Source organism: Sceloporus occidentalis, unplaced genomic scaffold, assembly GCF_023333645.1.
Source record: "Sceloporus occidentalis isolate IW3139 unplaced genomic scaffold, rSceOcc1.0.p SCAF_20, whole genome shotgun sequence".
NCBI lineage: Eukaryota > Metazoa > Chordata > Lepidosauria > Squamata > Phrynosomatidae > Sceloporus > Sceloporus occidentalis.
This window is the reverse complement of record NW_028317000.1, coordinates 10223257-10235321: the sequence shown is the minus strand read 5'-3', so window position 1 is coordinate 10235321 and position 12065 is coordinate 10223257. Positions and strand designations below refer to the sequence as shown.

General features: G+C 40.7%; 1 protein-coding gene across 3 annotated transcripts in view; it reads right to left on the bottom strand.

Moving 5' to 3' along the window:
- The window catches only part of PACS1 (phosphofurin acidic cluster sorting protein 1), an 85589-nt gene that overhangs the window by 58842 nt on the left and 14682 nt on the right, over positions 1-12065 (bottom strand). For all 3 annotated transcript variants that reach the window (XM_089483562.1, XM_089483563.1, XM_089483564.1), the window contains exons 2-4: positions 6255-6342; positions 2788-2877; positions 470-595 (exon numbers count right to left, since the gene is read on the bottom strand). In XM_089483562.1, coding sequence (XP_089339688.1) covers positions 470-595; positions 2788-2877; positions 6255-6342 — 304 coding nt within the window. The remainder of the gene's footprint in view (positions 1-469; positions 596-2787; positions 2878-6254; positions 6343-12065) is intronic.

Sequence of the window (12065 nt, the reverse complement as noted above, 5' to 3'; positions counted from 1 at the left end):
CTTAAATTACTAAACAGATTAGTGAAGATAGAAGGGAAGTTCACTGGCAATATTATAGAGACAAGTATCTCCAGGAAAACTAGTTACTTCAAACCTTCACTTGGCACAACAATGTCAATAATGGACTTAATTTGTTAAATAAGAATAGGCTACTGACCAGTAACTGTAAATCTCTGCATTGACATGTTTGTCACACATATAACTTGTGCACTTGCAGAATGCATAATTTGAAACATGAGGTTTTAAGCAGTTTCGCCTCAGTTACAAGATCAGCAGTAAAAGGAAATATGTCAGCTCCTGAAGCAGGGAGGAGGAAGAATACTGATGACTATATCAGTGTTTGAAGTTACTTGGAAACATTCAAGATTTCATGATATAAGAAGGTATCTTTAGTTTTCCCCAGACACTGTTGATATTAGGATGTTTAACCATCATGACCATCTACTGTTCATCCCTCCTCTTGTATTACCTCAGCCATGTTGATAAGGCCAACAGCCAAAGTTTTGTAGCCCAGGATGGTCCTGTTTTTATACCGCTTCCTTCGCTGCAACATGATCTGCAGCTTGTTTGCATCTCGTTTCAAGAAGTGAGGATACTGCAGAAAAAGAAGCCAAAGAAATTAACCTTTTTAAAAAAAGCAGTAGACCAAACTTATACAAGCCATGTCCCATAGTAACGAAAGCCAATTCCCATAGTAATGAAAGCAAGATGATAATTATACCCATAAGGAGAGCAACTTTGCAAGATTTCAGGCTTCTGACCAGCAAAAATGACTCAAAACTAATCTGCTCCTATTGACAGAAGCTTAAAAAACAGTGATAGTACACAAGAACCCCGCTTTGATCTTTCTCAAATTGTAGCATCCTGATAGGCAAAAATATTTTACAGATTACTGCGAAGAAAATCACAAACAGCCCGAAGTTAAACTCCATGTACCTGCTGCATTTCATCAATGCATTTTATCCTTTTGAATGTTATGCTTTAAAGAATAACACCACCATGAGAAATCTTTAAAAAATTGAGGAAGAGCATCACAAAATTACTTAGTATCTTGCCATCTCTCAAGAGTCAGAAAGCTTCAAAAATCACTCCCCCATCAGCATGACAGAAAGATGGACAAGATTGAAAGTGTACCAAAGACTGTGCGGCACAAAAACTTGTTTCTCACCCAAAATAGCTGGGTCCAGAAAAAGGTGCTGTCTGGACCTTTCTGGAAACCAAGAGTACACCATCACTCTCCCTACCACCCCATCCCTATTTAGTGAGTACACTACACTTTTCCAGTTAGGGAAGGAGAACAACGTAACATTCCCAGGAAAGAAAGTACAAGGAAGTGTATTTAGAGGGAGAGAAGAACCATTGGACATGATCCCTTTCCCACCACCATTCCCTTCTTCTTTTGTGTCATGTGTTTTTAGATTGTAAACCTGAGGGCAGGGAACCATCTGAATAACTATCTGTAAGCTGCTCTGAGAGCCTTTAGGGCTGAAGAGCAGGGTATAAATACCATAAATAAATAAATCTTTTTAATTAAAAAAAAACCCAGAACATTGGAGATGTGGGTGTAGTAAGATTTCAAATTTCACGGCAATCTCTTCCAAAATCCCCAAGCATTATAAACCTCTTGTTGAAAACCTGAAATAAAAACACTAAACTAATTTATTTGTGTGTCGTGGTGCCAGATGCTATTGTTGGAGAAAAATGGGCCATTCAAACTCCTCCAAGTATATATCCTTGGTCAAAAGTATATACAAAACACCTTCATTGCTCAAAAATGATTATGGATCAAGTCCTAATGCTCCCTGATGGACACTTCTGTGTATTTCACTGTTGCATTCCAAACTCCTTTTATTATCAGGAGGCAGGGCTGATCAAGCACAAATATGGATGTGATTGCTGAGAATGCTACTAACAGTTCTTCCCACAATCCAGTCAGCATATGACACTGACTATACATTACACCCATGGCTATGAAACTGTGGTCCTTCAGATGTTTTAAATTTCAACTCCCACAAGTCCCAATGACCAACACTCAGGAATGCTAGGAATTGGTCTCAAACATGTGGAGGACTAAAGTTTGAGAACTAAATTGTACAACAATAAAATGATCAAAACCAGAAATGATACTACAAGCTGAGTATCCCTTAGTCAGAATTCCAAAATACTTCAAAATCCAAAACATGGGTGGCTGAGACAGTGACATTTCTGACAGTGAACCCTCTGATGGTTCAAAGTACACATACTTTTTTTCATGCACTAAACTGTCTAAATTACTGTGCATAAAATTACCTTCAGGTAATGTGCATAAAGTATATACAAAGCATAAATTATTTTCATGTTTAGACTTGGGTACCATCACCAGGATATCTCATTATTATTAACCTACTGCAGCCAATGAAGACTACGCTGGCTGCAGTTACCCAGAGGACTTTCTCATTTGCTGCTCCTAAACTAAGGAATGACCTGCCAGAGGAGATCCATCATATCACGACTCTCAACGCCTTTAAGAAGGCTGTCAAGACAGATCTCTTCCGGCAGGCCTTCCTTGACTGACCATCCTGTGATATTGATATTGCTTGCCCTTGTTTGCCTCATGACACCTCGTTTTAATTGTGTCTATTTTATTAACTTAATTGTATTTTATAATGATGCTGTTTAGTTTAAAATAGGAGGTTAAGGGGATTATGTAATTTTTATTTATGTTGTTTTATATTGTTATTGATGTATTTTATGGTTGTAACCCCAATCCTTTGGGGAGAGGAGGACTATAAATAAATTTGTACTAACCTGTAATGAGAAGGTTAGCTGCAGCTCTGTTTCCACAAGCCCACTGACAGGCAAGACAATCTCATTGGATCTCAGGATTCTCTTTGAGCCCTAAAGAGATATGCATAACAGTTTTAGTTTTCAAAGTTGGAGACAGTGCTAGGATATATACAACCCAAAGAACATACTAAAAGAAATGGCATGCTAACATGCCAGTTTGGCTGATTTAATTTGGCCCATTTTCAGAACCATGTGAAAACTGGAAAGAGGAATGATTGTTGGTTACTTACCATGATATGGGTGTTTTCTGCTGTTGTAGGAAGACATGCTTAAGATGGGTTGTCCCTCCCATGTCCTCCAATGGGCAGGAAAATCAGCACATAAGGTTTAAACTGCCCACTGTAATGGGAGAGCAAATTCTGCCCCTCTGGGGTGAGGACAGAAGGAGGGAAGGCACAAGTCCTGTGATCTGTGAAAGGTAGAATTTGCTTTCTGAATGCAGAATCTAGGGACAACATGATTGAGTCTTGATAGAAATGTCCAATTCCTGTCTAGCCAAAATGGCCCCTGGCTCTAAAACTCATCTAGCAGATGAGATGGCTGCAAGGTTCTCATAGAACAATATAAAATGATTGCAACATAATGAATAAATGTACATGCGTAGAATATAATGCCATGAATGGGCTGAGTAATCACCCAGATAGATTTCATCAGATGTCCCTGAGACTGATTCCAATATACATCATTGGCTATTCCTTTTCAAGAATTATCTGGAATACGCGAGCCCCTTATAGGCAGCTTTCAGCATACGCTGAAGCTGCTCAGGAAATGGGCAAATGCCCGGTGTGCACACATTGTCGCACAGTGAGCATGAGCCCCATTATATCCAATGGGGCTTGTGAAGCATGAGACCCATTTGATATAATGGGGCTCAAACATACGCGTTTTTTGCTTTGCATGGGGGTCCGGAACAGATCCCCCACGTAAAGCAAGGGCCCACTGTATGTATAACTAAATTATGTAGAATTTGTTCTTTTTATAATCAATTATCCTGTTTTTGGATAGTGCTCTCAACTCTAGTGAATTATAAAACAATCCTATGTGATTTTATGTGATATAGTTAATTTACTGTTGTTCTGTCTTTTTAAATACTTATGTATTCAACCCCCTAAAGGAGGCCTTTTCTCGTTGTGCTGAAACTTGCTGGAGCTTTTTAAAACAAATAAACAGTTGACCATCCCAGAGCACATGGAGCTTGCCTTCTTACTGTTCACTGCCATGAGGGAGCAAGAGCAAATTCCTTCATTACTGTTTATCTGTGCCTTTATGGCCATGTTTTTTGATGTCAAAATGACATCAAACCATGTAAGTTAGAAAAGAAGGACTGGAATGTGAGCCTGTCCTGAGTCCAAGCTAGTTTATGCTGTGAGCTCCTCCCTTGCTGTCCAACTGTTATAGGCAAGGAGATGCCCACAGCCCGTCAGACTTGCATCTCTGGTGACCTGGACTCCCTCTTATTCCTTGAAAGGTTTCCCTACTTGCATGTTCTCTAACAGCCATCACATGAGGGATTCATGCACCTAGAGTGTATCCTAGATTTGCGGGAGGTGGGATGCATTGCTATTAGGTGTAACATGCACCAGGATATAATATGGCTGCCAATATCCACTTTTTCTCCCTTCTCTGTCTCAAAAAAATGGCATCTGTATAAGGAGCAACGTAAAGCTTCCCTTTTCATTTTCTGGGAAGATGAGAGCTGCAACAGATGCTGTGGAGAAGAAAGGTCAGCATCCCTGGCATTGAATGCACAAGCTGTCTTCCTCAGTGGCAAGTGGCACCATTAGAGTGGGCACTACAGTAGGAAAGGGAAACTACTTCCTTCCTCTACCTGGTCCAAAGCCACCTCAGAAACAATTACCTCTTAGATCCTCCCAGGTTAAATCCATGTGAAGTGATTTTCCATTTATGAATGGGAAGTGGTAAGCAAAAGAGGCCTGGACATATTCACACTGGCCTTGGAGAGATCCTGCAATGTAAAAGGGGCCACTATGGTAAACAACCAATGCAGCAAGCACTGAAGCTCCTGCATGGGCACACCAACCTGTGCAAGTAAGTAATGACTTCTTGGTCAGAACCACTGCACGTTTTTCTAACAATTTGGCTTGACAAGAGGGGTGAGAAGTCTCCAAGAACATCATCTTCCAACTTCCCAGGCTGTCAGCGATGTGTAGGTCATCACCATGCAGGATGGGTCTGGAATCTGATAGGGCATATCAAAAAGAAGACTCCAGGGCCCCCCTGTATTCCATACCAGGGATTGGCACCTATTCCATCTCTGAGAAGAACTGGGCCGGTACTATCATGGGGAATACCCTGGACTGTTCCCAAGTTTTGAAGCTACTTTCTCAGAGATCCTCAAACGTATGTAAGCACGGCAGATCAAACTGGGACAACAGCTTAGTTTCTTCACTCACTAGGCTTTAATCAAATCTGAACTTTCAGAGCAAGAGCTGTGTCCTATGCCTTGGTATTGAAACTGAAAGCCATAAGATCTGGTATCAGACACAAGACTGGAAGCTTGCAACAATTTTTTGGTCTAATTTGTCTTAAGACTGCTACTTGGTCAGTCCTTTGGCAATTCCTTCAGGCCATAATGGAGACAGACCTTGGAGAGAGAGAAGAGGCTTTCTTGGCCTATTGAGGCTGGTCTTTGCCTTCATATGTTCAGTATGTAGCGAGATCTTGTAGCACCTTTTAGACTAACTAAAGAAGTTGGCAGCAGTATACTTCATGGGGTTTTAACTAGCACCCTTTCCAAGTCTTACCCTTTCCATCTGTTGCTAGGGGGAGCTTATTTCATCTAATTGCTGCTGCTAGGCTGATCTTCAGGCTTGTCCCTGGCCTCCTAACAAACTAGTCATTGGCAGTATAAATATGCTGCAGAACAGAAGGATTTCCCTCACCTGATAGCCTTGCATGGATTCCCCCAATGGCTCTTTAGTGAGAAAGGCAAGGTTCCAGACATGCCATGTCTAGCCTATCCTCTTTGGCCCATAAGGAATGGTCAAAGTAAGTAAACAGGCCTCCCCATGTGATAGAAAATTCCCACAGGATAGGGTATCACTAAAGAATAGGGGAAGATAGAAAGCTTTCTTTTTTGCTGATGTTCTTGCTGTTGTAGCAGCTACTGTAATAAAGAGTGTGTGAAGCAAAGAGAAGCAAAAGAAAAACATGACCTATGAAACGTGAAGCAGGAATGAAGACTGACATTACCAGGAATTGTTCTCACAAGAAGGTGCTGATCAAAGGTCTGTGCCATTCTTGCCTATTGGGACAAGAGGAAGGAACAACCCATCTCAGGATGTTCAACCTTTCACTGCTGGGAAATAAGAAACCATTCTCTCAAAATGTGCCCAGAACTGGTGAGCTTGGCAACTGCTCAGGGCAGTAGACAGCTTTGAACTTCCTCACTCTCTCAAGATACGTACCTGTAGTTTCACAGCAATCACCACTGAATTTAAATCTTTGTCCATCTCCTTCAGCATGATGAGCTTTTTCAAAGTCAAACTGAACAATCTGTCCAAAGGAAAGAAACATAAAAATGCAGATTATAGATCAGTTGCTTTGTTATTTAAAATATACTTTTACCTAGCTACATTTATCCATTGCTTGGTTCTAAAAGGAGGTAGGTTTGCCTTCCTCTAACTACATAGCAGTCTGGCACAGTCTCTTCCTGCCACATACATCCCCAAAGAAGGCTATTTAAATTCCTTTTTTGCTGTGTATTTCTATTATGAACAATATCTAGAAAATTATCTATAACATCCAGTTCTTCTAGCTATTGGAACATTAGGGCAACATACGGTTGATATATCTGTCCCTTATCTGCCAAGAAATTTCCATAAGGTGACAATCTGAATTAATTTGGCTCATACTGAAATTTAAGCAAGGAAGGATGACAACCTTTAAGTGTATACTGTCAAGTAGTAGTTGATAGATGGGTTGGATTTTGTAATACAACCCTCAAAAATATATTATAATTGCTAGAAAGCTTTCCATTTTATAAAAATAATACAACAGAAGACAAAAAAATCATACCAAATGTGCTACTAAAAGATCAGCTCTTGCTGTATTCTAGTTAAGTAGGAATCCATTTATCCAGCTTGATCTGTTTAGACTCCATGTCCTGTGCATGAAGTACAGAATAAGATTGCCACTGCTGGGTTACTTTAGCACACAGATGGGTAACTGACAAGAACAGGTTGTTTACCTGTAACCATGGTTCTTCAAGCAACTATCTGTAAATTATCACAATATGGTCATCCTTGTGCTTGTGCAGCAGAGATGTGGAACCTACCAAAGCTCCAGGAGTGTTTTGCAATAGCCCTGACTGTTCTGGGTGTATATGCCTGGCACTTTTCATGCCCCTTCCTCTCCAACACAGCCCTGCAGCAGGGGTATATGAGTGGACACATGATAGGGAGCAGGGTGGTGTTGCTGAGTTCACAGATGACCATTTGAAGAACCACAGTTGCAGGTAAGCTCTTCTTCATCGTCTCTGTGATTCACACATACATCAGTAAAAGAAGTAGCTGTGTTCTTCAACAGAAAATTTGGTACCAGAGGCAAAAACAGCATGAAAAGAACAGGGATAAGTTCTTAAACCATAAAAAATAAGCACTTTAGTATGTGTCAGCAAACTTTTAAATTCAGAATTAACCGTTTAACTTGCCAGTTGTAGGCAGGCAAATACTGCTAAAGCAGGATTAGCTAGAACAGAATCTCACTCTTTCCCAGATCATGCTTTATTGTACTGCTTACTGTAGACACATTGCTGTAATATGATACCCAAAGTTTGTGTTTCTCTATCCCTCCTTCCCAATCTTCCCAATGCCAATGCTGCTAAAAACATCCAGCTAAACAGAGGGTAAGGGGGAAAGCGTAACACAGAGCACAGAGACTTTGTAAAACAGAGTTTCTTTGTCAGAGGCTTTGCTAACTGAGATATGTCTATACTCTGGGGCTGGGAAGTATGTCAACAAAGACTGACATACTGCCTGGTCAAATGAGGCTTCCTGTCACTGATAGGATGAATGAAAGATAGTTGTAGAGCTCCAGTAGTGGCACACTTGCTAAGGATGTAGTCAAAGTCAACACTGCTCTAGTGGAGTGGCTACAGATTATAAAACAATCTAACAGTATCGGCAATCCATTTTGAAAAACTCTGTGAAGATATGACAGTACATTTCCTAGGCTCCTCATAACAGAAAAAGAATTTGGATTCCTCCTAAAATCTTTTGTCTTGTTAATGTGAAAAGCCAGGTCCCTCTTAACATCAAAAGAACGAAGTTAGGCCTCTACATCCACTGTGAAGATGGACAGAGGATTGGCAGGGTAACTTAATAGGTCAGGACAGGTGGAAAGGAAATGTTACCTTGGGCAAGGAGGATATATCAGATTGCAAATCTCATGTATCAACTGTAGAAGCAAAAATCTGCTCTGCTCATTACACCAAAGTGACTGTTGTTGTTGCTTCAAGTGGTTTCCAACTTATGGCAACCGATTTCTGGGGCTGAGAGTGTGTGTCCTGTCCAAGGTCACACAATGGGTTTCCATGGCCGAGTGGGCAATTAAACCCTGATCTCCACAGTTATAGTCCACTATACCATGCTGGCTCTCTCCACACAAAAGTGATAGCCACTAAAAATACAGTTTTCCGGGTTGGAAAACATAATTCAGAGGTTAGTCAAAGGTAATGCTTGGAGCTAGAGGAGGACTTTTTAGAGGAAGAGGATTGGTGAAACTTTGATTGGCAGTAAGGCCTGCAGTGAGAAGCCTCCAAGGGGGTTTGTTGTCAAAACTATCAGGGCTGAACACCAAATCCCATCTTTTGAGTTGTGCTACAGGCTTTAAAAATATGACATCCCTTCAAGTATTTAAACAGGGCTATCATATCACCCCTTAACCTTCTCTTCTCCAGGCTAAACATCCCCAGCTCCCTAAGGCGTTCCTCATAGGACATGGTTTCCAGATCCTTCACCATTTTAGTTGCCCTCCTCTGGACATGCTCCAGTTTCTCAATGTCCTTTTTGAATTGTGGTGCCCAGAACGGGACACAGTATTCCAGGTGGGGCCTGACCAGAGTAGAATAGAGTGGCCCTATTACTTCCCTTGATCTAAACACTATACTTTTATTGATGCAGCCTAAAATTGCATTGGCCTTGTTAACTGTCGCATCACACTGTTGACTCATGTTCAATTTGTATGGATAAAAAAACTGAAGGGGGAGTAACTTCTGCACAAAGGTTAAGTTATATGCTGGAAAGGGAGGAGTTCCCATCAAAACTACAAGCTCTAGAACTTGCTGTGAATTTCAGTGTAAGCACAAACCAAATTATGTGGCACACAGAGACCATAAAGAACAACTTAGAATTACTGTACAAAGTGAAACACAGGCATGAGTAAGTCAAGTAACAGCACTGTTACAAGCAAGTCACTAGATATTAAGTATCAAAATCAAGTTTTTATCTCAAAACCTTATTTGTTCCTCAAGAATAGGACAATAATTGAAAAATATTTATTACAGCACCATCACAAGTAAGAGTTGGACAAAGTTTTTTAATGTGAACTACATGTGAGCACTGTAAGCTCTTGTACGAAATATTTTCCCACACTCACGGCAAAAAGGGGTGAATCTACTACACTACAGGATCAATGCAATTGAATAACTCAGGGCTCCATGTTTTGCAATCCTCGGAGTTTGTTATGGCACCAGAGCTCTCTGACAAAGAAGTCTAAATATCTAAAAAAACGACAATCTCAGAATTCCATAGCACTGAGCCATGGCGCTTAAAGTGGCGTCAAACTGCATTATTTCTGCAGTCCAGACTCCGCTAACAAAGCTGTACTCTGGTTTCTCTTCAGATCATACAAACAAGGAAAGTTCTAACATACAAATGAGCTTTCCAAGATGCTTGTGTTAAACACAGCAGGCCAAACAAATCAAGAACAAAATGTTTGAGGCCACTGGGTAGTCTTCCTTCAAAAGACTGCCTCTTCAATCTTGGCTCCTTTTCCTTCGCTTCAGTGTTAAAGAAATGGATAACTGAAAAGTACTCTGTATGCTATATTTTATGCTTTATGGTATTTTCTATCTTCTTCAAAAATATTTAGTCCAAGGTTTTAAATATTCCAAAATTACATAGCATTTAGAAATTTCGGTGTTTTTAATGGATACATTCCCACCACAGAAACTACTCATTGACACTGACCAGTTACCCTCTCATGTTCTACAATCACATTAGTTTCTTAATTCAAAGATATAGCCATGTTAATAAGTCTGCGGAATCAGTAGAGAGATCTTGTAGCACCTATGAAACTAGCTAAAAGAAACTAACTGAAAGAACGTCTACGAAACCTCAGGCTACCAATTTATTACAAAATCTCTCTACATCAGTTTCTTAAATCAGACAAAACATCCAACCCAGAATATCTTCAAACCAAGGTCATTTCAAGCAGGGACGTAGCCAAGGGGGGGTGTTCTTGGGGTCCGGACCCCCCCCTTCCATTAGAAAAATGAATGGTGTGTGCTGCTGCGCCACTGCACCCAAGCCCCATTATAATGATGGCACTTAGTCTGGACCCCCCCATTCCTAAAATCCTAGCTACGTCCCTGTTTCAAGGGCCCTTCTTCCCATATTCATCAGAGACTGAATTCCAAGATATGACAAAGCAATTAATTACAGTAAATCAAGTCAAAACATGCCCTAAGTCTGCAACCAGGAAATTCACAGATCAGAATATGAAGAGAAGATCTGTTCAAACTTGAATGTTCTGACATCAGAAGAGAATGCTGTGTCTCAATATCCTTTGGTGCCGGGCAGCCACTGAAAACCAAATAAGTAGATGAGAAGTAAGATCTCTGCTTTACTTAAAGGACTAAGAAGTTTCCCCTGCATATAGGGAGACAATTATACTAAGTAATAGTGTTTGGCTTTAAAATGTGACAAGCTACAAGCCTTTCAGAAGTAATCCTTTATATAAGGCAGTGGTCCCCAAACTTTTTCTGGCTACCGACGCCATTCCTTTTGGGTGCCAACCCTAGTTCTTCCCTCCAAGTTTATTTTTTGATATTAGGTCTACTGTTCTACTGCAAATTCAAAACAACCAATCTCAATTGCTGCTCCCTTTGCACCTGGTCACCTTGGGAGCAACAACTGAGCAGCTGGCTGAGCAGTGACCAAGAAGCTTTTTGATTATGCTGCCCCTGTGGCAATGGCCGCTATTGGCAAGAGGCTTCTCAGCTGCTGCTGACTGGTTCCTCTGTTGCTGCTCACCAGGTGCAAAAGGAAAAGCCCTTCCCTGGTGAAAAAGGGCTCTCAATCTTTCATTACTGGGGCAGAGAAGAATGCAGTGAAGGGGGCTGTACGGGGTTTACAGAGGTCATATGCTCTGGACTAGAGACTGGTATGGATGGAGAAAAGGAGAGATTTTAACTACAGAAGCTGCTCCAAAGTGAAGGACTCTTTCCAATAATTGATACCAGACATTCCTCCCTCTCCTTCCTTGGAGACATGTCTTCCCCACGCAGTGTCTCCCACTTACACACACATATTGTTTCTTCTGTTATACTCTTCTCTCAGCCTGTCCGATGAAAGACAGCAGGAGCTGCCACTTCTCTCCTTCCACCTTGCTCTGGCCAGTCAGTCACAAAATGGTGCAGCTCTGAGCCACAAAATCAATGCCTCACAAACCGCCACTGCCATTACCAGCAAAAGATGTAGGGAAAAGAGTAAGCTCATGTGGGCAGGTGAAGAGCAGGAGACAGCACCACACAAAGAGATCAGGGAGCCTGTGCAGTAGTTTCAATGAATGAATGAATGAATGAATATTTATTGCGGCACACAGCCGGCACAGAAAGAAAAAGAAAAACAGTGACCGAGCATCAGAATAGTATATGCTCATATACACATGGCATAAGCAACGTATAATTACAACACCAACCTAGAGAATATCCAAAAAGTAAATTGGGTATATTTTCAACAACAACAAAACCAATACCGATCCAGAATGTAGATATGGGTAGATAACGATAAACAGACCTATCTCTTGGAGTAAACATTTCAAGGTCATGGTTTCAGATTATCCTATTATATTAAAAAGTTATTAAAATATAAAACTTGTAAATCAATCGATTTAAACAAAGTTGCATAGTATAGATTTAAATGATAGGGCAATTATTACATAATCTATCTGCAACAATTATAGTCATAAAATGACATTATCGATTACAGCATCCG